Consider the following 25871-nt stretch of genomic DNA (forward strand, 5'->3'; position numbering starts at 1 on the left):
TAAACCAGACAGACTTAGTTCCACTGTTCATATTCAGCCCTGAAAAAACATTCAGTTCTTCACTTACTCTCTCTTCCAATAAAAGCTGACAACAGCATAGCAAACCTTGGTCTTCAGCTTAAAACAACATTAATTTATTACAGATCCTCCCGAGTATTTTGCTCTTAGCAAAGAAAAATAATATATACACTAGTAGTGAAAGGCTGTCTCCATTTACCTGAGACCACTTTGCCAGAAGATGAATTCCTGGCACAATAAGCTGGGTTGTCAGAGGAAACCTGGAAATACAGCAAGTCAATTCAGCTCTGGTATCCACTTTCCTATACATTATTTTCTGGCTATAAAGGCTCAGGGCAGTCTCACACATGTTATTGTTTATGTCAATCTGCACATTTAAACATAAAAAAGATGTTTGGGGACTGAATGAATTTGATGTTTATTTGACAAAGCTATCAAACCATGTGAAACACACAACTGATACTGGAGGTAAGCCCAGAAACCTATAGACATGACAAAAAATGGAAATAATCTCATTTTATTGATTATTTTTATAGGTCCAAGACCAACAAATAATATGACTGATTTATTTCATGAAAGCAGCACAAGATTATCCCAAATGCAAATCATTTCAGTGTATCACTTCGCATTCTGTAATTGTTCTTTATTCCCAAGCTACCTATTAAGGTAATGAAACAAAATTTTTCTCTGATCAAATGTTTTTCATGGAAACACAGGAAAAAATTATGTATTTGCAAGCTGTGAATCTATCCCTAGATCACTAAGTAGGTCTGGCTAATTAATAGCAGCAGCTTGTCTACACCATAGATAAAGCTGTGGAGTCCAGATTCTGAATAGATAATAGAAGAAAATCAGTTAAGTATCACTAATACAAACGATATAATTATTTTGCCATCAGGAACTAAATGAAAGGTTTTCCAAGCATATGTGGGAAAGAAAATATAAACAAGAAATTTTGTTTTTTCTCCTTATACCAAGTTAATTATTTGCTTCTACCTACACTGTGCAAGTAGCTCTCTTGCAAACTGCTCTGCAGTTGTATTTCTCAAGTTTGATTTCCTAGACCTTCTGCTTCCAGTCCCATAGGTCTCCTGATCAATACACTGAGCACAGATTGTTATATACACAGCCTAATAGATGCCCAGGTATTCCAGAGGAGCTAGGAGAATCTCCGTAGCCACAACAGGCCAGGTTTATGCTTCTAATCCATGAAATATGACCACAATGAATTTATCACACCGAACATTCGATGTTTCAGAAGCAAATTTCTTATTTCTCCTTTACAATTCCACCTTAGAAAAGAAAAACCTTGTCCTTATGTCTTTGATTAATTCTTATTAAAGTTTCATGAGCTCTATCTTTTCCCTTTAACGGAATTTCTCCAGTATCGCTTCTTTCAGAACTACAAAAAGTGTTTAACTATAGCCTTGATTTTTCTTTAAAACAAAAAATCATATAACCCATAATCTATTCTTTCTGCATTTCAGATAGCATTTTTCACACTGTTTAGATTAAGAGTGAATTTATTTTTTATGTAAAAGTATATCTAGGACACCTAATTTTACACTCAGCTGGGAACATTTTTTCTGTATTTGAGATAGGTAAGTGTGTCTTTTTATGAATGCTGTCTATGAGTAAAGAGCTTGTTAAATACTCACCCTCCCAGAGGTAATTTAAGTGGGCCTTCTGTTATAAACACAAACTAAATAATTACTGCAATGGTAACAGGTTAAACTTGCCTAGAAAAACACTTCATGCTGCTAAATAGCACAGATTCTTACCAGAGTACAAAGTCTTTAACTTTCTATGACCTATTTCAGTTCAATTCAAATCAAAACCAGGAGGTTTATCAGGGAGAGGGCAAATACAGAGAAATCAATCTTCTTAATCCAGTTCTTTGTGGACTAGACCACAATGATTGCCATAATTTAAAGTGGTTACATTCAGAGGCCACTGCCAAGTCACAAATCAAAGCACTGATATTTCGATGCACATTGTACTCCACTGAGCGGCTATCTCGGAGGGCCCCTCCTGCACCCCAGCACATTAACGACTCTTTGGCGGGTAAGCTCTTTATCCGCATACCCTGTGATCCATAAATGCCTTGTAGCAGAATTCTGCAAACAAATTTGACTTCAAGTGCCATCTTGGGATCAAGTGCCACTCTAACACATTGGTTCAGAGTCTAGAATCATGCTGGGAACAAAATGAGATCGAAGCGGCTGGAACTGTCATGCAGAATGTTCATGCTGTATCAGGGAGGCACTGCCAGTGCAAAGCCTGGCTCTTTTCTGTCATGTAATACAAGGGGGAAAGTATGCCGGTCGCTGCTCTAAAGTGGGAAAGGAAATGGTTTGGGAGAAACTCTGCACTCATTTCTGCCGAATGATCCCCTTGCCTCCTTCCCTCCTCCAGTAAAATTCTTATCCCAAGTGACCCACAAGCAAGGATCCAAGATCTCCTTCTGCTCGGTCCCCTTCTTCATTGAGGCTGACCTCTGCCTACACAGCAATGAAAACCACATTGGCCAGGGGATCTCGATGTAGCGTGGAAGTCACTGGCAAAGCACTCCACATCTGCCAGCAGAAAAACATCTCACCCAACACATCCGTTCCACCTGCAGCCTTTTTATGCTTCACAGCATTGATGCCAACAGTTAACCACGTAAGCACTAGTTCAATAGCTATCCTGCTATTATACTATTAATATTAATGATGAAGCACCACTGAAAACTTGTTGACAACCACAAACTAAAAGCTCAAGTAAACTAAAACAAGTTCTTTTAAACTTTACTTTTCTTTATGTCTCTTACTTCACCAACCAAGCTCTTTGCATGGCTTTTAATTTCAGCTGTTTAACTGGAAGCATGCGATGCATCTTCCAACTTACCTCTTATTCCTGACTCATGAAATACAGAAATGGTCTAACTACTGACCAAAAAAATTAGAACTTTTTTTTTGAGAGAGAGAAGAAAGCCAAAGAGGATCAACTATATAAACTTAGGAGAGCCTTTAGGATCCTTTAGAGGCCAGACATGTGGTATGCAACTGCTTTATATACTGCACAGCGGGACTGGTAGTAAATGCCAAAGTTTGCAGAGCTTGTATAGTTGTATATAACATAAAGCAATTGAATTTGAGAAACAGTCATTCAATAAAGCTATTGAGTCAGCTACATTTAAAAAACTGCACAAAATAAGTTCAAACAAATTAAATAAACCAAAAAAGTCTTCACATTTCCAATCCAAGTAAACAGCAATCCATAGATACTTCTTTGATGACTTTTGATAGATATATAAATCCAGATTAAAATTCTCCCTAGCATCATGAACACATTGGTGGAGTGAGTTTTTTGTTTTAATGGGTTTTGGTATTTCCCATTATACTGCCTTTTAATTAGCATCTTCTTTCCTTTACTTTCTCCACCTCTTTTATTTCTTCTCTATTAACTCTTTTTCCCCCTCCTGTACTAGCTGCCAAAAAAATTTATCTAAACTAAACCACAAACCCTGCCCACCTCATCCAAAGAAACCACAACCAGCTGGCCCAATGGCTCTTCCACTCAAGCCAATACAATCATTGCATACATCTGCACTGACAGTGCCTCCTGCTCAAAAAAACCTCAAATCACAACCCACCAACCAGCATAAAACAAAGCCCCTACCAAACAACAATAACAAAGAACAACAAAAAAGGGTTAAAAAGACATGTACTGCAATATAAATAATGTACTGGCTGAGCAACAAACATAAAGGCTTTCACTGGCATAACACACACAGCCAAAAAGCAGCATACTTTTTCATATTGTTTTTTCTCTGAACAGTGAGATTCTCTGAAGCTCACTATCATGCCCTGCTGATTCGCTAGTTTACTTTTTTGTCAGAGTTGTTGTTCAGTATTTTTCTCAAATACATAATGTAAACACACTGTTTCTTCCCACTTCTAAATGCATCATCAAGAGAAAGGCTGTAAGGCTTTGTAACACCTTTTTTTCAGTTATCACATTCCACAAAAGATGGGTGCTGAGGACCTCACCAAAGCAGAGCCCAATGTTAATCCCTGTGGGACACAAAGTTCTATCATCACTCTCAGTCTGGCGTACGGCAGGAAGCTCAGCACTTTATCCAGCAGCTGGTGCTGTAAAGAGCTTTAAGATCTTCAGTGTACCTTTCAATAACCAATAATGGCTTCCAGTGCTTACCCAGGCAGGGTAGGAATATTAAAGAAGCAGAAAAAGGGCAACATACAATTGGATTAAATTTCTAGAGAATGAAGATATTCTATACATATTGCCCAAAAGCTGTGGTCTCTGTCTTTGTGTTTGTGCATGCACACACGCAGGCCGATGAGCCACTAACATACCCATGTTAAAACCTGTTCAAAACCAAGAAATGTTGCTGCACTCTTGAGTTATCTGCAAAATTCCTCACCGTCACCCTGGTTGCAAATGACCAAAAAAGACGGTATGCTACCGCAACCTCAGCTTTACGTAACATACCAAACGTAACAGATTAATAACTTATGTGAAAGCTCTTCTCCCATCTCTTAGGTTCATTTCTGTCTGCACTAAATAGGACGATACCATAAATCCCATACACTGAAGGTAACATTTCTCATTTAAATTGGCAGATTGAAATACTATTCATAGTCCTCGGTATGACATACTGATCTGACTTGTTTTAATCAATCCCTGTTTCAGTGTTTCCAGCTTCACAGACTACTTGATGAACATCTCACTTCCAAATTAAATGTCATGCTTACATTATTTAAGGACAATAACTCCTAGGGAAAATATCTGACCATGAACTGACAACGTGAACTAAGTATTAAAGATCTTTCGGGTGATATCGATATGCATATATTCCGAGTCCAGTGAGTTTCAACACTGCATATCTTTCATTTATAATCCTATCAAAAACCCACACAACCACTGAAATTACTAACAGCATTTCCTGATTAACTTCAGTGAAGACAGAAACAAACTCCACCCTAAATACCAAAACACAACTTGGTTCCCTTTACAATGACTTACTGTCAGATACAGTTTAGAATAACGAGCACTTGAGAGACAAAGGAATGTTTGGTAATTCAGTGGAGAGATAAAATATTTTCCATCTTCATGCTAGGATATATCCACAAATACCAATGACTTTTGTTTTGCCTTTCTTTTCCAGTCATTTAATGTGCCTTTCTCTTGACCGTCTCACACAAAATCTGTTCCATGTGTTTGCAAGCGTATCTTCATTATAGGTATTATTACTATTATTATTATTAGGTTTTAAAGCTTTTTATTCAAATCAGGTGTTAGTACATACTGCTTTACTTCCCAAGGAAAGAGCCATGCCTTTCAGCTCGTCTCAGACAGCGAAGTTCCAATGGAATCAATGGCACCATTGTAATTTACAAGCTGCTGAGGACCTGCCCCTGCTTGTTTGAACAGCAGCTTTTTTACGTCCACAAGCACGTAGGCATAAAAGTCTGCCGAAAGTTCAAAAGCATTTTTAATTTTTGTGCACTTCTTTTCAAACACTTTTAAAGTTACTTGGGCAGTAGAAAAAACACTTTTTCCAGCTAGGCTCCAGAAGTGTTTAATACAGTTTGTTGCAGTAGGAGTGCTTAATGGGCATTTCCAGACTGCTCCTTATCCTGCTCACAGGATCATTGAGGATCCAATTAATTAATGTCAGAAAAACACTTTGAAGATAAGAAGCACTTTCTGTGACGATTTTCTCAAAGAACCAAGGAACTTTTGTTTCAACAGCCAAATTCTGGATGGAGGCATGAAATACAAACCCATCAACCAGTGGATCTCAGCAGAAAACAACACAGAGAAGGTGAAGGAGGGCAACCTTGCACAGCAAGAAACTTTAGTTGCTGTTCCCACCTTCCCCCAGAACTATTTACCATGCTGAATGGATTTTAAGCACTAAACAGCTTAATACGCTGCTATTTATTATTGATTTTGAAAGGCAGTGTCTTGAAATACTTTTGGAACATCTTAATGATCTATTGAAGTCTGGGAGCCTTTCAAAGAGCAAGAAATCTAGGTGGCTCTGCTTGTACTCACAGGCATATGTATGCTAAAGCATGCACAAGATGAAAGGTCTGGCCCATTATTCATTCCCTCAGATCAGTTCTAGGATTTTTCTTATATTGATTTGGACTCTGAAAAAGCCAGATCATCTTGACACTCCAGAGGTTCAAAATAAATATTTAACTTGAACCCACCATCACTTCTGCCAGGGATGCAAATAGGCAACACCTTTGGTAGCACCCTCACTTTCATCTCCATTGTGAAACCCAATACTTTGCAAAAGATTAGCATAAATTATCTGACGTACAACATGCCAAACAGGATCTATACTTCAGACTGTTAAGTACCTTAGACCAATCAAACACTTCACCATTAACATTAAACATTTGCTCTAAAACCTCATCTGCAATAGCGTATTTTTAAGGTTTTAAGATGCCAGACCCAGGCAGGCCTGAAGAACTCCACTATTCCATTACTCGGCACCATTAGTAAGAGCAGAAATTTCACCCTTGCAGCTGGTGGTACTGAGCTGCCTTAGGAGGGAAGAACAAGATGTGAGAGCTGCAACTCAGACATTAAAAGCTGTTTTTGAGTTTTCAGGGGAAGAAAGCCATAGGAAGGCTGCTTTATACTGGATGAGGGAAGAAAAAGCACAAGCAGGTGGCATAACACTTATCGGTTCTTGTTAAAATCTAAATCCAACAGGAATTGGACTCTACATATACAATATTGTACCGATTTTAAGATGTAGGCATAGCAGAATGAAGGAGCAACAGATGACTTGCATATAAGCAGATGCTATAGTCAGTGCTTACTGTTCAGTCTTGGTAATTCATTCTATCTCGAAGACACGATGAAAATTCAAAGTTAGTAAATGAAAATGACACAATTCAACCAAGTGAAAAGAAACCAGCATTAGCCCATGACTAATGACACTGAATTCACCATGAAAATCTGCATCCTCAGATGTATACACAAAATACACTAAAGAAATACTATGGAAAATTTTAGACTTCATTACACAGTAATGTTATATCTGCTCCCTCACTGTATTCTTCATTTTAACACGCAGCACTAAGTTTTAGATTCTTACCTTACAGTCTAACAGATAACTTATTAACTCTTCAATACTAAAGAGAGTTGAGGGTCTCTAATCTTCTTTAGATTAATCTTCTTTAGATCAGCACCTGCAGAATTAAGACCGATGGAGACACATCTAATTCTGAAGCCTAGCTGGGTTTCAGCATGCCTGATTTTGGTTGGACTTCATAGGAATTCTAACCATAAACCTGGTTTTTTGCTTAAAAGAAGTGATGAAGCTAGCAGACTGAAAAAAGCCTTCACTAATTCACCTCCAGAAAAGCATTCAACTGCTATCGCTTCATCTGCATCAGGGATGATACTGAAATAAAACACAAATTGCATCGCATCCGCTTGTTCCTCCTGAATCCTCAGAAACATTCCAAGGTGGGAACAAAGCTATTCTATTTGGTTTCACCTTTGCTTCAAAAGTATACGTAGTGGAGATGGAGATGCTACCAACATGGCACACATTCTACACTGCAAAACAGAAAGCAGGGAATTTTAAGATTCATTTGCTTTGTTTCTCAGTTTAAAAGTTTCAACTTTAGCCAACAAAGTCTACCTCAGGAACATGACTCTGGCCAGACTGAGTATCAAACATTCCAAGCCATCAGACTCACCTGATTCTCAATAAATACAAAGTAACATTCATCTTCCAAGGTACACGCAGACAGTCACATCGTTGTTTTCTTAAGCGTCTAAATCTCTGAAATAATTGTCTGGCTTTATTTTTTACAATAACATTGTGTTCTACTTATTAGCATGCTCATTTCACAGTCTGTTAACTGAAGACAAATAGAGGCAAAGAACAAAGATGCAAGCTGCACTGTGCTGAATCGCTTGTGAAAACACTCCTGTTTGTTGTGTGGTCATCAGAGGGAGGGCTCCCGGGGTGCTGGGTACAACAGGGGCTGCCACACGCAGCTTGTTATAATGAAGCACTCCAAAAGGCCACCATCAGTACAAGGTAATTCAAGGTTAATTCCAAACACGGTAATAGAATCTCCCATCTTTTTAAATTAACCTACCTAAAAGGTGCATGGCAATGCACTGAATTACAAATACGTGACACTTCTTCACAAACAGAACACAATGAAAACCTGCATTTTTCTTTGCAGTTTTCCAAAATCTGTCTTCTGCATAACTGCTCAGAACTGAGCCCACACTAAGAGGCACATGGAAGGCACCCTCTGTTTCATTCACAAACCAGTGAATATTTGCTTATAAAGAACTGACAAACTGTGCAGTTTCAAAGCAGAATAGCACTGTGCAATCACTCCCCCTCTAACAGAGCTAACTGCTGGTAGTTAACAATAAATTAGGTCTCAGTAGGACTGTATGAACAGTTTCAAAGCAATCCACAAAGAACTGTTTTCAACTAGAGACTCAAAAGCTTTAGGAATGAACTATGATGTGCTACTAAGAGAGACAAGGGTTACAGGAAAAATTAATTTCTCACTGTATCAATAGATACAGTCTGAAGAAACTGAAAAGTTCTTAAGATTACATGTTTTTTTCAACTGACACATGGGAGACATTTTTTCAAAAGTCCACTTTGCTAAAAAAGTGTAAGAAAACTATGTCAGAAAGTTACAATCTCTTAACACAAATTTAAGACTGCATCACGCTTCTCAGTCTTTTTTTTATTGACAAAAGACAACGGAAGAAAGGTACTGTCTGTTTATAATGTAAATCAAAGCTCATGGTTTGTCTTTCCCCTGCATTAATTAGGGTTGGGGAAGGAAAGGAAAAGTATTTGGTAAGAACAACAACAACAACAAATGTTACATATCATTCTGGATATGTAACAATCTCTTCTAGGTCTGCCAGACACTTAAGGCAAAATTAATCCCCTAGTCCTCTGGAACACGAACCTAAAAGAGAATGATGAAGTGTTATGACAGAAATTCAACAGTAAACTTGTAATTCCACTTACTGAGGGAATCTCTGTTCTGCAGTCTGACTGGATATCTGCAGACATATGCTAAAACATTGCTGCCTTAGGTCCTTACAAGCTATTTGCAAGACAAATGACAGGGCTTCTTTTTGCCAATAAAAATGTCTCTCTTTTCCAAGTCTTCCAAAGCTCTGGTATTGCTTATCATTTCAAAGTGGTTAGGCTGGAGTCGTCCCGCTCGACGGAACAGCCATGCTCCTGCTCCTCCTGAGTTTTACCTCCCATAATTTCAGTGAAACTGCTACAGAGAATCCCTATTTTAAGTTACATTCAGATGCTCCTTGCTCTGTACCAGCTACCGATGAGGAGTTGCATAGCTGCACGGGAAACAGCGGTAGCCTCACACCGGAGCAATCATTTATGCCAGCAGACTGCATGCTGACTCTGAGCTGGGTATTATTTTCTTCGGTAGAAGTGCTGCTGTAGGTGAATGAGATGGACTGAGGTATTAATCTCTTAATGCAGATTAACTGCAGATAGACTATCACACCCTTAATAAATCCCCTTATTAGCATTTTGTGGTTACCAGTGGTCCAGAGGTTCAGTTTTTCTCAGGGTCCCTAAGCCATGCCCATACCAGCTTGCACTGCTGGTAACTTTTGCTTAGTAGCTCACTAAAACCAAGTTCATAATCTCACAGCAGACATTCACCTGACCCAGATCTCTCAGCCACACTACCAAAATTTTCAGAATTACAGCAGCTTGATTCTAACACAAATATATAAAATAAATGGAGCCATGACTCGGGGTGGGGTGGGGGGGGTGGCGTAAGTATTGCTGCCATGGGTACAAGTATGAAAGGAAGATTAGGTCTGTAAGGCTTCTAAACACCCAAATTTTTCTGACACAAAATGTTTGAAGTAATATTCAACAGAAAACAAAGACACTAGGCAAGTTAAGAAATAAAGGATAAAGTTTAATCTTCCTTGACTAACTTAATCACACAGTCTATAAGTCAAGCTTTAAACCCCCATATATATTGTGTATTAGAAAAGACTTGGATTTCTTTTGGAATTTAATGTTGCAATATAAAAATATTCTCTGCAGATGAAATCTCTTTATTGGACCCAACCATGAAGCCACTAATCATGTAGAATTTCTCCTGGTTGATTATTTTACTAAAAGAGATTTTAAAAAGGGTAAGAAACAAAAATGTTGAAACTAAGAAGTTCAAAGGGAAATAAGAGAAGGAACAGGGGAAAAAAGATAAAAATATGTTTCTTTTACAGAATCAGACGAAGATCTAAGAACACAGTCTATCTGACTAGATCAAGGGACGCTTAAGGAACAAAGAAAGGTTTTTCACTATTCAAAAGAGAATTTTGCTCAGAATAAAATAAGATTAGGGAATCAAAGAATGCTGTACAGAAATATCTACAACAATTGAAACCAGGTTTCCAACCATTTTTTCTTAAGTTTTGTTGTGTAGCATTTGAACAACTATTTAAACTAGTAACAACCTATCTTCTTGGCAAGAAAAGGAAGAAATGTGTCTTCATGTGATTTGGGAATTTGCTTATGGATAGTTTATGAATTGGATTGACACTGGTCATTCTTTATGTATAGCTAAGAGTACAAAGTTCATTTTGAATTAAAAGTTGCAAGAATGAAGAGGAGAAAAGTATCGCATTGGACCCATGACTAGCAAGGAAAGATCACTACACCTTGATCACAACTTCAAAAAAGAACATCTTCAGTCAAAGTAGTGTTTACTCCAGGTAAAAAGACTACTGAGCAACAGATTACATTTGAGGGACCTTAATCAACTCACAAAGCTAACGGCTTCCAAAAAGTACATGACACTTCCAAAAAGGGTATCTTGTTGGCCATCTTAGAGACAAAGGAAAAACAGAGTGAAAGCAGGCAGTCAGCTGCATTAGTGAGAAATGAACCCATGTTACTGAACACTGGTCACTACCATGAAATACGTGTGTCATAAGATGCTCAATTTACACATGCTGTTCAGAAGAGCCTGGGTTTTTTAAGAAGCCTTGAACAAACCACATGTTGATATTCCAAACACTCTGCACTAAAACCAGTGTTCAAATGAGTTTTTTCATGCAAAGTACTTGACGGTTTGGTCATCTACTAGAACACAAAAATAATATAAGCTTTGAGATCTAAGACATTCACATTAATTGGGTTCAGATTAATAAAAACAATTCAAATAGCCCATCTCTTTCATTTCTTAAAGCATTTTCTTTGAAATTTTGCATTCAAGTTCCTTGGTTCTGTCCATAACTGGAAACAGAAGTATAATCAAAACACTTTCAGAAAGGCTGAAATTAAAGATTTTGGGGTCTGACAAGAAGCAGGAAATACTGAAAATCTTGCAGAGTCAGTTCTCCAGAGGCTTCCAGGCCAAGGGGGTTTGCAAAGTTATATAAGCAACCAGACTGCTGGGTGCTTTACAAATCAAACTGAACCACCAGCCTTTCTAAGTTTCCTCTCACTATTTTGCATACCTCTCTTTATCCCTTTCTCTTCCTTTCAAAACAACCTTTCCATATTTCAAGAGAAGGAAAAAACACCCCATTCCTTTAATACAGAACTTATGAAACAAGCACCTCAGTGGGACTCATTGCTGCTGGCTGTTGTTCAGATGACGTATTTGCAGGGCAGATCATCAAAGCAACAGCAGGTTTCAGCTGGTGTGCTGTTGTAGTCATAGCTGTTTTTATAATAACACTGCTTACAAACAAATGATTAAAAAAAAACAAGACCACCTCTGTCAGACGAAGACAGAACCAGCAAACACAGAAAATGAAAACATGATTTCTACGAGTTCCAAAACTGGTCATAACCACTGTCATCAATGAGCAGGTATGAGCCAAAAAGCCTAGCCAATAGGTGCTGAATGCAAAGAAATACCAGTATTATTCTTCAAGATGTAGAGGGGAAAGAGGAAAAAGGCCAGAGAGCCATTTACCCAGAAAAGCACCAATATGGAGATCTCTCCTTGAGATTCAGGCTAGATGGAAAGCCACCAGTCTACCAGGGCAGGCATTCAGGCTTCTTGTGCCAACTTAGGGCTCGCTCTCTGATCTCCCACAATCCACAACCAAGAAGAAACTCATTTAGAATCATATAAGTGATAACACCAAGTTATCATGCAGAAGACTGTTCTGTAAGACAGTGGTAGAAAGCTGTGATACAGATGTTAACCCAGCCATTAAGGCTTAACCACTTTCCTGAAGCCGGGGAAACAGTACTTCCCATCACCCGGACCAGTAACACAGTCTGCCTTTTTTTCTTTTCCTTTTATTTTATTTATTTATTAAGATCTTCCACTTAATATACAAAAAAGAATAAACCGACTTTTGAGAAAGCATTTCTTTCGTATGTTTTCAAAATGTACCTGGAACCCTACAGACCACTATACAGAGTGCTAGATATTAGCCAGCTGTTTAATGAAGCCAGAAGGAAAAAGGTCACCTTGGAATTTACTATAATAAGATAACTTTGCCAGAAAATCTAAAATGTAATTATTTATGCAACACCGGTATTGAAAAAATATATGGTCAGCAAAGAATAATGTCCTAGATCTATTCTGGTTCAACTACAGGTCACTAGACTAGGTAAGACCCTTGTGCAACTTGAATTCAGTGGAGTTGAATTCATTAACACCAGGGTTGAATTTCATCCAAGGTCTTAACAACTTCAAGGGTTTTAATAAGTGATCACCCTAGCCAAGTAATACATGTTGGCTACAATGAGGTTAACATCTATTTAGTGAAAGAAACTCTCCCTGCAGAAAATGAATTTGAAAATATTTTGAAGTACAGTAATTCAGAGGATCTGTAAATATAGGTATGTGCCCACAAAGAACCAGGCATCTTAGCAACAAACTTCAGGTGAGAAGAGTTAGAGAGATAGCTACTGCACACTTCTGTCTTAATATACCATCTTCTATTAGTTTTTAAGCCTTTTGCATTAGAAGCAAACTTGTGATAACCTTTATTCTCCTTGGTAACTTACTTGCACATACATTATCCTCAAACACAGGCTGAGCTTCAAAGGCTGCAAGGACTTCAAGCAGCGCTATCAGATCACAGATGAAATACCCTTTACAATTTCAGGAGGCTTCAAACCGGATTTTAGATTGTCTCCCATCCTATACATCCCTTTCTTATGTGAAGCCATCTCACCGTTCAGTCCTGGATTTTTCTGGTTTTGTTCTTTAAAATTTGATGATAAGCTCACACTGTTTTCAAAACTCACTATCATTACCAAATCACTGGTCTTCCAAATCCCAGAATGAACTAACCCACATGACAACACACATCTAACTATGGCTACAAAGTGTAAGCAGTAATCTCAATTGTCCTGTAACCTAGCATTACCTTTTAGGAAGAGTTAGTTTAATAAATAAAGTATTATCAATAATGCACTTAGTATACAGAAGAAAGTACAAAGACTGTTAAATCTAACACAGTGAACACTTCATCCTAGCTATGACTTTTTTTAATAGGGAAAACCCACACCCATTGTGACAGCAATATGACCACAGAAGACAAGAACCAAACTCAGTCTGACCCAAAAATTCATGAGATAATATGCTTCTGAGATTTCTGTTGCCTCCAGGCATAAAAAGACTCCCCATGCCTCCTCACCATTGTCCTGAATTCTTCAAACAAAATATGGTTGCCAGACTGGCTATGTTAAAGGTAATTATCATGACCCAAAATAAGAGTAGGTTGTAGGCCCCACACCCACTGAAGCTATAGTTTGCAGAGGATGATGATGAAATGGGCAGAATTTGCCCATGTAAACAGGTTTATTCCATAACCAACTAACCACAGTACCGTACTGTCCTTTTTGGCCTAAGGAAATGCAACCTAGTGAAAGTCTCAGGCCAGCATATGTAGCCTAAACATAAATCCTGAAAGTGAATCTGTCAGCAATTAGTGTAATATTAACTCACAGGCACTGGACTGGGTAGTTGCTACATGCATCTTTTGTCTGATCAGACTCTGCTGCTGTGCATAAAGTAGTAACAGCCGTGGAGAAGCGTTTTCCTGGATAGGTCAGTGTCAGCACTTCGGTGTCGAGGCAGTACTGAGGCACTTCAGTACTGAATACAAATCCGTGTTGACAAAGACAACCCTTAGCAGATCTGTGTTAGTCTTGAACTAAAGCATGGCCACACAGAAAGCGATTAATTCAAATTACGATTAATTCAGATACTCGGTGTATCTACAACTAAGGAACTAATGCTAACTAAACTGAATTAAATGAAGTGGAAAAAATCAGAATCTTCTCTGCTCATCAGGTCTCTTCTAAAACTGACATAGAATTGAATATTTTGAGGTGGCCAAAAATCGGTTAAGCTTCTACTAACGACTTTCTGACTTTGTAAAGTCAGAAAATACCTAACCAAAAGAAAAACCTGAAGCACTGCAGGAAAAGGCTGAGCACAGATAAGGAGACAAGGCAGAAGCAAATCAGCAGGAGTTACCAACTGCTATTACCATTACCATGGCCTCATAGGAATGCTTGATTTTGCAAACATTTACCAAAAACCCAAGTTGTTCCTCTTTCTGTGTAGCATTTCCTGACTCTTCAGTTCAGTATTCAGGAAATAATTACATAGCAGATTTGCTAGGATTCCTAATCATAAAAGGTGTATTTAGGAATATTATTCAAAATGTTCTGGTTCATTTACACAGAGATTCTAACTGCCTCTTCAGACACAAGCAATTTACTCTGAAACTTCCTTATGGTTTGAACTTGCTGTGCTTAATTTCAGTTTAAGCAACTCCTTAAATCTTTTCTTCACATTTTGGAGCACATCATCATCTGTACAAAGAAATGTCTTTGTTTTTTAACTCCAGCAGAGAACCGGCAAGAAGGCAAAGGACAAAACGTATAAAACCCAGTTACTCTAATCCAGATATTGTAATTAAACAGTTTAAGTAACGCATTCAATACACTGTACATTTGAAGACGACACTCCAACTCTAACACGCAGACTGACACATATAGGGATGCATTCAATGAATATAAATCTTAAGAAATACAGTGCTGAAGTCCTTGTGAGCACCATCACAACGAACAGATGTAATAACATAGCTTTGGGTTGCAGCACTTCAAAAACTCAAATGAAAAAAATCACAGGTTTTCTTTCTGAACAGAAATCTAAGAATTATCAAGGGTGCACTGATAGCTCTCACTACCTATTGGGGAGAGTCACCAAACCCAATGCACATCTAAGCACTTCAACTGAAGTTTACTATAAGCAGATCCCTTGTATATAAAGTAATTGAGAAAACAGAAAAACTCTCCTCCTCTGGCATATTCTTGCATGTTCATTCCAAGTCCTGAAAATTCAAACACATATTCTCTCTTCTCCATATTACTATATAATATCTTTGCAACTTTTCTGCAAAGAAACCTTTAATCTGGTATAAAAATAAAAAAAAAACCATTAAGAGCAATTTAACAAATGTATATTTAAGTGTATTAATTGATCTAACTGATCCTCCACATGAAGCAAATCAATGTGTTATTTCCCCAGATATAAATTATAAAATTTCATATGATCACATGTGGTATAGCAGTGCCTCTGCATTACATTTTTTTTAATTCTCTGCCAGTGTTCTAATCTAACTCCTTTATTTGCTCTAAATTTTAATCTCTAAACTGATTTAAAAATGAAATTTTAAGCTGAAGAGCTGCTAACAATATTTCACCAGGAGACACACTTTTTGAATGTTATCTGCTGCAGAGAATACCGAAACACAATTTTTTTCCCAGAGAATCTTTTTACAGCCCTTTCAGTTTCAGCCACTGTTGTTTTCATATAACAAATGCCTTTAAATCCATATTCATGTTCAAGCATGCCAATATTCACAAGAATGCTATTAACATCTCTTGGACTTTTGTTTTAAAAAATACTAATGTGTAACTCTTATTTTAATCACAAATACTGCATACTGGCATGTGCTAATAGAAGATGCTAGAATAACAGAGTATCATTTTACAGAAAGCAGGGATAATGGATTAGACCTAAGGATCTCCCTACCCCATTTAGTGACAGAAATAACTTACTTCCATAAAAATCAAAATTCAAATACATCATATATTCTGTGAACGAACTGTAAAGAACTTTACAATTAGCAATGAAATAAATTTCTCTATGATCCTATGAAACATCTTTGTAGTATATAGTATTCAGGTAAGGCAGAAAACATTAACAAATGTGCCTGAACTCTAATGTATATACTTTCCCTTTCAAAAGATATCTCATAAACATCTACTGCCAACGATGGTACCCTTGGCAGAACTGAACCTCCAAGGAATCTCACATGACTCCAGATTCAGAGGATTGCTCTAGAAACAAACTGTTGCTTCAGTTACAGGACATTACCAGATTCCTTCCAATTAGAGTAAGTTCATTACACATGGCAAGCGTATTTCAATACTAATGCATTTTCAATCGTTGTATCTTTCACTCTCATATTAAACTAAATTTTAATGTTGACTATTGATACCTCCTTCCCATTAGATTCTCTTGCTGTTGAGGCTATTATATGGATAACAACCAACCTCTTTAAATTAGGTTCTCAAGACCTAACATGCAAAAAAGCACCTTCCAAATAATCACTTCGGATTCATGTCATTTGGCTTTAAAACGCTGCCAGGATCCCAAATCCCAATCCCAAAGATGCTGAAGTATTTATACTCAAAACCACATGTTTTGCAGCATAAGTACTGTAACATACTGGTCCCACTTAAGGTATTATGGTCCTACTTAATTCAGTGGCAAGCTTCCCATTTCGGTCTATGAGAACTGGCCAGCTGATGATTACCAGTGGGATAAAAAGTATGTCTTTGTCTCTTTCTGTACAAGACTAGCATGTGACAGAAAGGCCTTGCCAATGGAAAGTCTGTTCAAGGTCAGCCGTTCTGTTGCTGAAAGGTCTAACACATCAGCCAGTAAGAAAATATTGCTGAAAACTACTTTGAGAAGCAAGTAATTCTGTACATAGCTCAGGACTGTACTGCCTATAGCCTTGTTTACATTTTATAGTCTAAATCTAAATTGTAATACATAGATTTTGCTTCTAATTGTAAAAAAATATTTACTAATATATTATTAAAAGTTATTAACAGCTATTATTTAGCAGTCCAAAGCTGGACTGCTTTCCTTCTGCACACACACACACACAAAAAAATATACGATGCTCCCTGGGACATTTCTGATCTGCCTTGTGGCTCTATTAGAGCTTGTTCATTTTGGCTCACTAAGAAATATCAGTTAATGTCACAGGTCATTCTCAATTTGACTCTCAAAATATTTTCCTTTATCAGATTGACACTCTCCCTATAGTAAAGATATTCAAGAAATGGAAAACCTAAAAGGATTTTTAGCACATGGGAAGGGGGGAGGGAGGACAGGGGGAAGAAAAGATTATGTTTGTCCTGTATAAAACTCACACATCCAAAATCAGAACACCTAAAAAAAGAAAATATAAGCAGAAGAAAACAGAAAAATGGTGTTGAAGGTTTTTAAGGTATACAGAAATCAAATACTAGAGATCACTAAATGCACAACACACCTATGATTCTGCCATTTTTGTGAAAAGTTAATTATAAAGTTACACGAACAATTGGTTGAACCACTGAAATAGCCCAGCTCCTTTAGTCTGAATATTCTGACTACCCAGATAATGACATAGTCCAGAAACACTAAAAGCTTCATATGCCTTTGTTATGTTTTTTCTTTTAACAGAAGTTCATTGTTTTCAAGTAGCAAGAACTTATAAATTTTATTGTGTAATCACTCCAGCTTGTGTGTAAAAACCCAAAATGCAACACTTAAAATGAGTAAACCTTAATAAGCTACCATGATTTTCAGCATCACCATTAGAACTCCACTTTCTTATGAGGGTCACAGGTTTTGCAACAATGAGCAGTAGATTACTACAAAAAAGTTCACAAAAGCTTTCAAATGTTTGACTGACTTTCAGCTAAGTTTGAAACTCTTTGGGTAAGAAACCTCACATTCTTGCCTGCTTTGCCCAGCACTTCCCAATTTTACAAAAATACCTCCTTCTGAAAACATGATTTCCTGATTGCTTATTTGCTTAGTACTTTTGACAAAGCGGTGAAAATTTGTGGAGCTTTTTAAAAATTGTTTAATAATAAACCCACATAGAATTTAAGACAATCTCCTCAACAGAGACAAGCAGGATAACTCAGATTCCCAGAAACGTCTGCTGTCATCTTCTGTAAAAATTTTAGTGACCTTGGGCAGACTTCTGATTTTGTATCGAAGAAACCATAAAATGTGCAAAGTGAAAGGAAAATGAAAAGCAACTAACTTACACTCCTTGCAACAAGAAGAATGTTGCTTACTAGCAGCTCTGATGGGTATAGCTGGACTGTGACAGAACAGGCACCTGGCAACTTCAGTTTTGCAAAGCGCTCAACTGTATGCCTAAAGGAATGGCTGCTGAGTTGTTCTTGTTGCTGCTGCAGCGCAAGGATGAGTTTAAGATATTTTTATTTTTAAAGTTTAAGACTTCTGCTTATTACCATACAGACAAACCAGTAAATACCAGATCTGAGTTTTCAAGCTTCCCTGCTCTACCACTGTTAATGCGCTCTATAAAAATGTGCATTTTTAATACTTTGAATGCTGTTTTATCAGTGAGAAATTTGGGACCAACAACCTCCCAATTACCATTTTGTTTGTCCAATAGATTGATTGATAAACCTTATAACATGTTAATTCCTGTCCTGGTGCAAGTCACCTGCCTCAGTACACTACGTTTATTGTGTAATGGTTTAAGCAGAGAGGCTGGAGTCCTTCTAGCTGGAATGAAAGCCTCAACAATTCCTAATGGGGGAGGAAGCTGGCAAATTTAGCAGACTACATCCATACCAGCAGCTTTAAAATGAAACATATGAAAAGGGGGGGCGGGGGAGAAGATGATAGCATAGAACAAGAACTCAGGGGATAAGGAGATAAGGAGTAGCATGGGAAAGAAAAACTTCACCACTTTCCCATACATGCCAACAGCCTGGTTATTTTTAAAGAAAAAAAATCTTACCCTTTTTCTGTCCTGCCCATTCCAAAAATGTTCAAGAAGCTCAGGACATTCTAATATAGTTAAAGGCATTTTTCTGCCAGCTGTTTTTAGATGCCAGCATGTAAATCTGACATAAAAATGGCATTCAACTCCATGATTTTATATATTAGTAACACGGCTACTTTCACTGTCCTGCCAAGTAAGTTGCGTTCTCACCAGTTTTCTACTGAATGTACACATATATCTACGGAAGCTCTTTAGACAGAGCTATTGTTTTATTTTGTTATCAAACAAGTTAGTGTTGATGGATGCTATACAAACTATTCACATAAAAAAAAAGAATGCTAGTCTAAATAGGTGTATATAATGTATCTAAAATGCTTTTGGATGAAACCAGGACAAATTAGAACTGATGAGATACCTCTACAAGAGGTCTAGAACATTTGGCTTTCTTGGGCTGTGGGTAGCTTATATTATATCTTCACTTTGAAGAGTCACTTTTTTGGTAAAATGATGGTGTTCACATTACAGTTCAGACTATTCCCCATGATAAACTCCCATCTACAGGCAAATATTTCTGTAGAACTAGTTACAGCTCCAGCAGGAATTGAGGAGAAGAAAGCAGGAAAGAGGAAAGAAGCAATTCAATAATCAGCACTTTACTTTCTCCTACTTGAGCAGCAGCTGAGATGCTTGCCAGCCAGAAGTGAGATAAAGCAGCTGTCAAACAAGTGTATTGGGATTTGAGTCTTCCAGTACAGCTAGATAGTTCTAGTAATTATTATACCAAGCTAGCAAGAAAGGCCTCGTGTAGCTCCATTTTATTATTTGCTATGGTAATTTTTAAGACAGATGTAAGGATGGACTGACAGGTGAAGCGAAATTAAAGGGTGAGGAGTAGATTTTACAGATCCTAACCAACAGTTCTTTCTCCAGCCGAATTGGCTTCGAAACAGGAGCACAAATGTGGGCAAACTAAGGCTTGGTAACCTGACAGGGAATGGTTCAGTTCACAACTGCACACAAGGCAGACACAGACCTGCAGAAATTCCACGTAATCTCTGATTTGCAGCACACTAGACAGATCTAGAAATATACCACAAGATGCTACGATGCTCATATAAATATTCCAGGATCCTCCAACTGTACAAATGACATTGCATTCTGCAGATACCACCTTGATATCACGTTATCTCAGTAAGATTTTGATATACTTCAAAAGAACTGAAATTTTTAGGCAATCAGAAGATGCGCTCTTCTCCTCAGGCAGCCTCAATACACTTCACATAAACAAGCATGCAGCTGGGCTAGATTCTTGGCTGCTCAGAAAAGGTTAACGCTGTAGGAAGTATAATCACCATAGCAGAACAAACTAATAGGAAACACCAAAGCCAAGTTGGACAGATGGAAATATATGCTAACAGGTCTACAGTGTTTACCCAGAATTATAAACTGCTAGTTAGTTCTGATCAAAATGCCTGTGTAATGAATTTATCCCCCCCGCCTCCCTGACATCTATTTCACACTGCTTAGAAGACCTTTCCTGGCACAACTTCCACCCTGTTGCACTAGTGCAGAAAGAATGCTTTATTCATTGAGATGCAACTTACCCAAATAGTTGTTGCTCTTTGACATCTCAGTAATGTTGATTTTAGTAGCTCCTTCAGGAATTTCCACTATCTTGTGGTAGCCAAGATTTGTTAGCGTGTGTTTGAAAACTCCAGACACAACTTTGCAAGCAGTGTTGTCCCCTCCACATATTCCACACTTGTCAATCACCTTGTCTGAACCCAGATAGTCGTCACAGCCAATGCTCTGCAAAATAAAAGTAATATTTCTTTTTCCAAGATCTTACAACTACAGACTTTGGGCATAACAACTGAGGACAGTATGACCTTCAAGGAACATTCAACCCTGAAAAGATTCTGTGAATTAGCATATGAGCAATTTCTTCCTTTGTTCTTCTGTAGGCAAGAAAAGCAGTAAAAAACAGAGGGTTCACAGACTTGGGGATTTCAAGTTAGCCAAGAGGTTTGTACAGCCTGTTACCAGAAATACAAGAATACACTGAAAAGCACTAATGCACTGATCATTGCTGATAATACCATCCTCAGCTGCAAGAATCTCATAACAGCATAGTTCCTGTAGCTGCCAGTCAGAAAAGAGGTAAAGAGCTATGATTTTTTAATGATATATTTATATCATATATATAAAATATATATATTATAGTTATAAAGCAGAACTACTTTATAAATAAAAGCCTTCTCTTAATTTCCTCTAAAACTGAGCACTGAACCTATTCCCACCAAAAGAGGTTTCTAAAAAGTCTTTATACTGTGTCTAGACAGTTATAGTAGAAGTAATCCTCCTGTTCACTGAATAGAAAATACTCAACCCATTCAGTAACACTCACTCTGACAGTATAATTTTGGAAAGAAAAAAAAAAAAGGATCATTTAAAATAATATAAAGGGCAGAAAAAATGTTAAAGATTTGACACAAAACAGAAAAAAAAATTTCCAACTTATTGCACTTTAAAAGACACTGTAGAGACAATGCCCTCTTGTACCGAAACATTCCTGTTCATTGATCTTACTGTTCTGTATTTCCAGACTTTAAATTACGTTTATGATGAACACTTATCATCTACCTATATGACTAACTGGCACATGCAAAGAACAACTAGTTCTCATTCACCTAAGAATGAAATATTGTATGAGCCAGTAGAACAGAAGCCTATCACATATTTTATGAAATTTAGTAATTTGATGGAAAACATTCAAAATAAATGAAATAATTTCAGGTCTGCCTGAATAAATTTAGGTCTACTAAAAAAATGCTCATTCAAGGACAAAGAAATCATTCCCAAAATTTATGATCATGTCAAGAAAGATGTCATAATAAGCTACAAATACAACAATTTAACAGAAAAAAGGAAGAAGCTAAGATTCTTAACAGAAAAATAAAGGGAATATTAGAGCCACTGAGGATGAAGTTGAAAGGTGATAAGGGCATGTAAAAAACAAGACAATACTTCCACAATTCTTGGTCTTTTTTTACCAAAGGCTGGAGCCTTAACTTCTTACCTAATCCCCACTCTACACTGTTCCTCGTTCTGCCCTTAAGAAAATCATCTTTGTCCTGCTTTTGTCCTCATTTTAATAAACACCTTCCTATATTCTAGCCAAGTTTCTGAGGCAGACTGAGCTTTTCTTGCCATGTCAGGTATCTTCTCCATACACAGTCTGATGCTTCTACATCCCAAGCCTTTCAAACAGAAATGGGAAGGCGTTCTCTTCATAATTCAACAGTAATGAAATGGACACAATTGAACTTGCAAATCAGAAATTCAGCATCGCCCCCAGGACACTTGGGTGAGGTAACCATTTGTACTATACGTAAACCAGCTTCCCAGTAGCTGAGATGGTAACTTAGAGACTTCTTCACTGGCCAGCAATATAACTGCATTTTTAGAACAACAATGCTGCTGTATATAATGGTTTCATTAAAAAACAACTTATCTATAAAAGAAATCAGGCTCTCTTTTGTGATAACACACAAAGCACTTCATCAGCAAGCCAAGGAAGAGATTTGATGTCCTGGAATTTTCATACTGGTTATGGCCTAAGTATAGCCTGGAGATAAGAAGGAATTTGTGACTGCATGTGCACAAGCAGTTGGAATTGCTGGCAGTTAACCAGCATACAGACAAACCACATGGTATTTACTTTGAGAACACAAGTTTGAATTTGTGTTGGCTACAGTGGAAGCCCCACATCCTCAAGAGACAGCAGATACTTAATATACCTTGAATCTGATAGCACTATCTTTAAGTTATTAAAAAGCAGAAAAATAACTACATATGATTAGAACTTTTGTATTCTGAGGAATACAATTTGGTTTTATTTGTGCAAAGGACAGAAATGCCTGGGTCAGGGCTCGCTGTTACAGGCGTCGCTGTACCTGGGCATTAGAGACACAACATTCTCCAAGACCCTGTAAAAACATGGCATAGCTGACCCATCCAGCACCATGAACTGCCACACCACTGTGTCCCACAGCTGAATGCAGCTGCCAGAAACACAGCAAACACCAGAAAGGCTGACAAAGAAAACCCTACAACCCACACTTACAGGGGCAGACTATCAGGCCAGTCTCCGAACACTGCAGTCCACCGTCGCTCACAACAGAGTCCCAGCCGACGCAGGGATGATGGCTGAGCCATTCAAGAACCACAAATCAGCCATCCATGGGCACGGTCAGGGGAAGGAGGAATAAACAGCTGCCTTTTCAGACTGTTTTTAAATCTGGAAGGGTAAGATAGCTAGAACAACCTGCAGTCACACTGGAGGTCTGTGGGAGAACCTCAGACTCCTCCAAGACCTAAGTCCCTGACCATGCCTCCATTATACCACTTTTTTTTACTCGGTTTCCCATAACCAAATGTAAAGCTGCTATTGACATGCTGCTCCTCAAGAAAAGAGTTTTGCCAGAGGAACCAAGCTAGAAACTCTGCTGACGCAGAAACCAGGAAAAAAAAGGGTTTTTTTCCCTAGCACTGTAGGGCCATCACAGTGATGGGAATGTGAGACTAATTTCTTTCTGGGTTGTGCATCAGCTGAATTAATAACTAGACTCCAATTGTAGAACAATGACCTGTAGGAATGACACTTTAATAACCACTTAACTACATCTCTAATGCTCTCCTAATAACTTGTATTTTCTGCTTCTACCAACATACAATGAACAATATAAATTTCTCTATTACTAGTTACAGAAAAAATGTTGACAAATACTTTCTAGGAAGCTCTCCTTCCATTATTTAAAGTTCAGAACGTGCTACACAGATGTCAGCTGAGTTCACTGAAACCTGTAGGAGTCCTCACAGCTGCAAGAGGCCTTAGGAGGAACCACCACCTAACATACACAGAGCTTCTCCTCTCTGCACACTATTAATCCTGAGAACGTACCATTGACATTATTCACTGTGCCACTTCTTACACTATAAGCAACATCTTGTTTCTCACTACATCAGGGGAGCAGGGGGCAGAATTGATTCCATCTTAGCTATTTCCTTTCTTCTGCCATTATCACCTCCCTCCTGTTGCTGCTAGCTGATACACTACTACCATTCATGAGAGCACTAATAACTCAAAAGTGTTTGGTTTTTTTTTCTTTTCTTTTGGCTGCTAACATATGCTTGATTTCAAACAGATACAGAATACAGGCTGATCTAGTTACCACAGCTTAGTAATGTTTTTGAACATGTACACGGTCATTTGTGTTTACAGAGAATACTCGAATCCCACCATTTGAATTGACTGCAAATGGTTAGAGAGATGGTTGAGGTAAAGGGTAGGAAGACAAAGAGGAAAAATGTAAAAGAGAGCCTAGACGCAGGCTCATATAACTGCAGTTTCTTCTTTGTGAATGTTATTCTTCTAGTATTTGCTCAAGTTAATGTATTGGTGAAGCAAATGCTGTTGGGTGTTTTTTGGCTTTGTTTTATTTTAATTTCTCACCTTAAATGCTTGAACAGATCATTGGAACCATTTAAAAGTCATCTGTTTTTCTTAAGCACACAATTTGTTTCCTTTCTGCATTTTGTTCAAGATGGACGAGGGATTTATTGTCTTGTTAAATCTTCACTTTCATTTCTAGTTAACAGCATTTTGGAATTACTTAAGGGTGCTGTAATTGTTTAAACAGACATTATTTGGAAAGCCCACAATAGAGGAAATTAAAATGACTTAATTCAGCAACTATACTTTGCAATGTCCACTATTTCATAACTCTAAGAACAAATACTGCAAAGCTTTTATTGCATTGCCATGACTAAATTTTATATATTGGCATTGAGAAATAGCTTTTCTGTTCTCTCACACCTATAAGCAAATTCTGAGCAACAAGGTTAGTCTGTTTAAACAGAAAGCTCCGCTTTACAAGTAAGCCAAACACTGAAATGCTGTCATGCAGTATCCAGTTCTGAAACTCCATTTCTCTCATCCACCTGATGCAAGACAGCCCTATGCATTTTCTGAGGCACTCGTCTGCTGGCAGTCAGATTGTCATTCAGAATTTAAAAGCCTTCAGGCAGAAGCACAACAGAAGTAAGAGCTCTTGAAAAAAAAGGCATATACAGGTAACATAGCATGAACTGCTGACAATCAAAAATGACATGTGCTACTTCAGGCCGCTGCGTGAATTATTGTTATCAAGCCACATTCACAAGAGGACATTTGGGGTTACAGCATAAAGAGTATGTCAAATTACCAGACATCTGCTGTTTCTCTCCTATGGTATTCCATTCATGTCCTACTCAGAAGTTGCCAGAAAACACAACTCTGCTCCATTATACATTTAGAAGGTGCTCTGCCCTCTACCTTTACAGGAATTCCTTGCTTTTCCTTCTCAGTCCTTAAATGGATTCTTCTTTCTCTTTCCCATTCAAAAATCATGCAAGGAAGAAGGTCAGTCACAGCATTAAATCTGCTCAGCCCCAGAAGCTGGTGTTTTATTTTCTTACCAGCAGTCAGTTGCATGCAGTGTCCAGCCCTCCTTCCTTTGAATATTCCAGACCTCCTCATGACGTAACATCTAGTGGACACTGAACTTTTTCTTTCTTTTTAGGTTTCTTGCAAGTGCAATCGTGCTAAAAGATGGTGCATAAACTTCATATAAAATGTCTCACTCTGTGACCATGGTCTAGACGCACCCAGCTGAGTGAATGTAGTGGGTTCAGGA

The 25871-nt window shown here is 37.8% G+C and overlaps 1 protein-coding gene across 1 annotated transcript in view; it reads right to left on the reverse strand.

The window, feature by feature from the left end:
* The window catches only part of THSD4 (thrombospondin type 1 domain containing 4), a 319595-nt gene that overhangs the window by 53427 nt on the left and 240297 nt on the right, over nt 1–25871 (reverse strand). Inside the window, exon 8 of the mRNA XM_040601898.1 lies at nt 20739–20943. Within this exon, the coding sequence (XP_040457832.1) occupies nt 20739–20943 (205 nt within the window). The remainder of the gene's footprint in view (nt 1–20738; nt 20944–25871) is intronic.

Source organism: Falco naumanni, chromosome 7, assembly GCF_017639655.2.
Source record: "Falco naumanni isolate bFalNau1 chromosome 7, bFalNau1.pat, whole genome shotgun sequence".
In the NCBI taxonomy this organism is placed as follows: Eukaryota; Metazoa; Chordata; class Aves; order Falconiformes; family Falconidae; genus Falco; species Falco naumanni.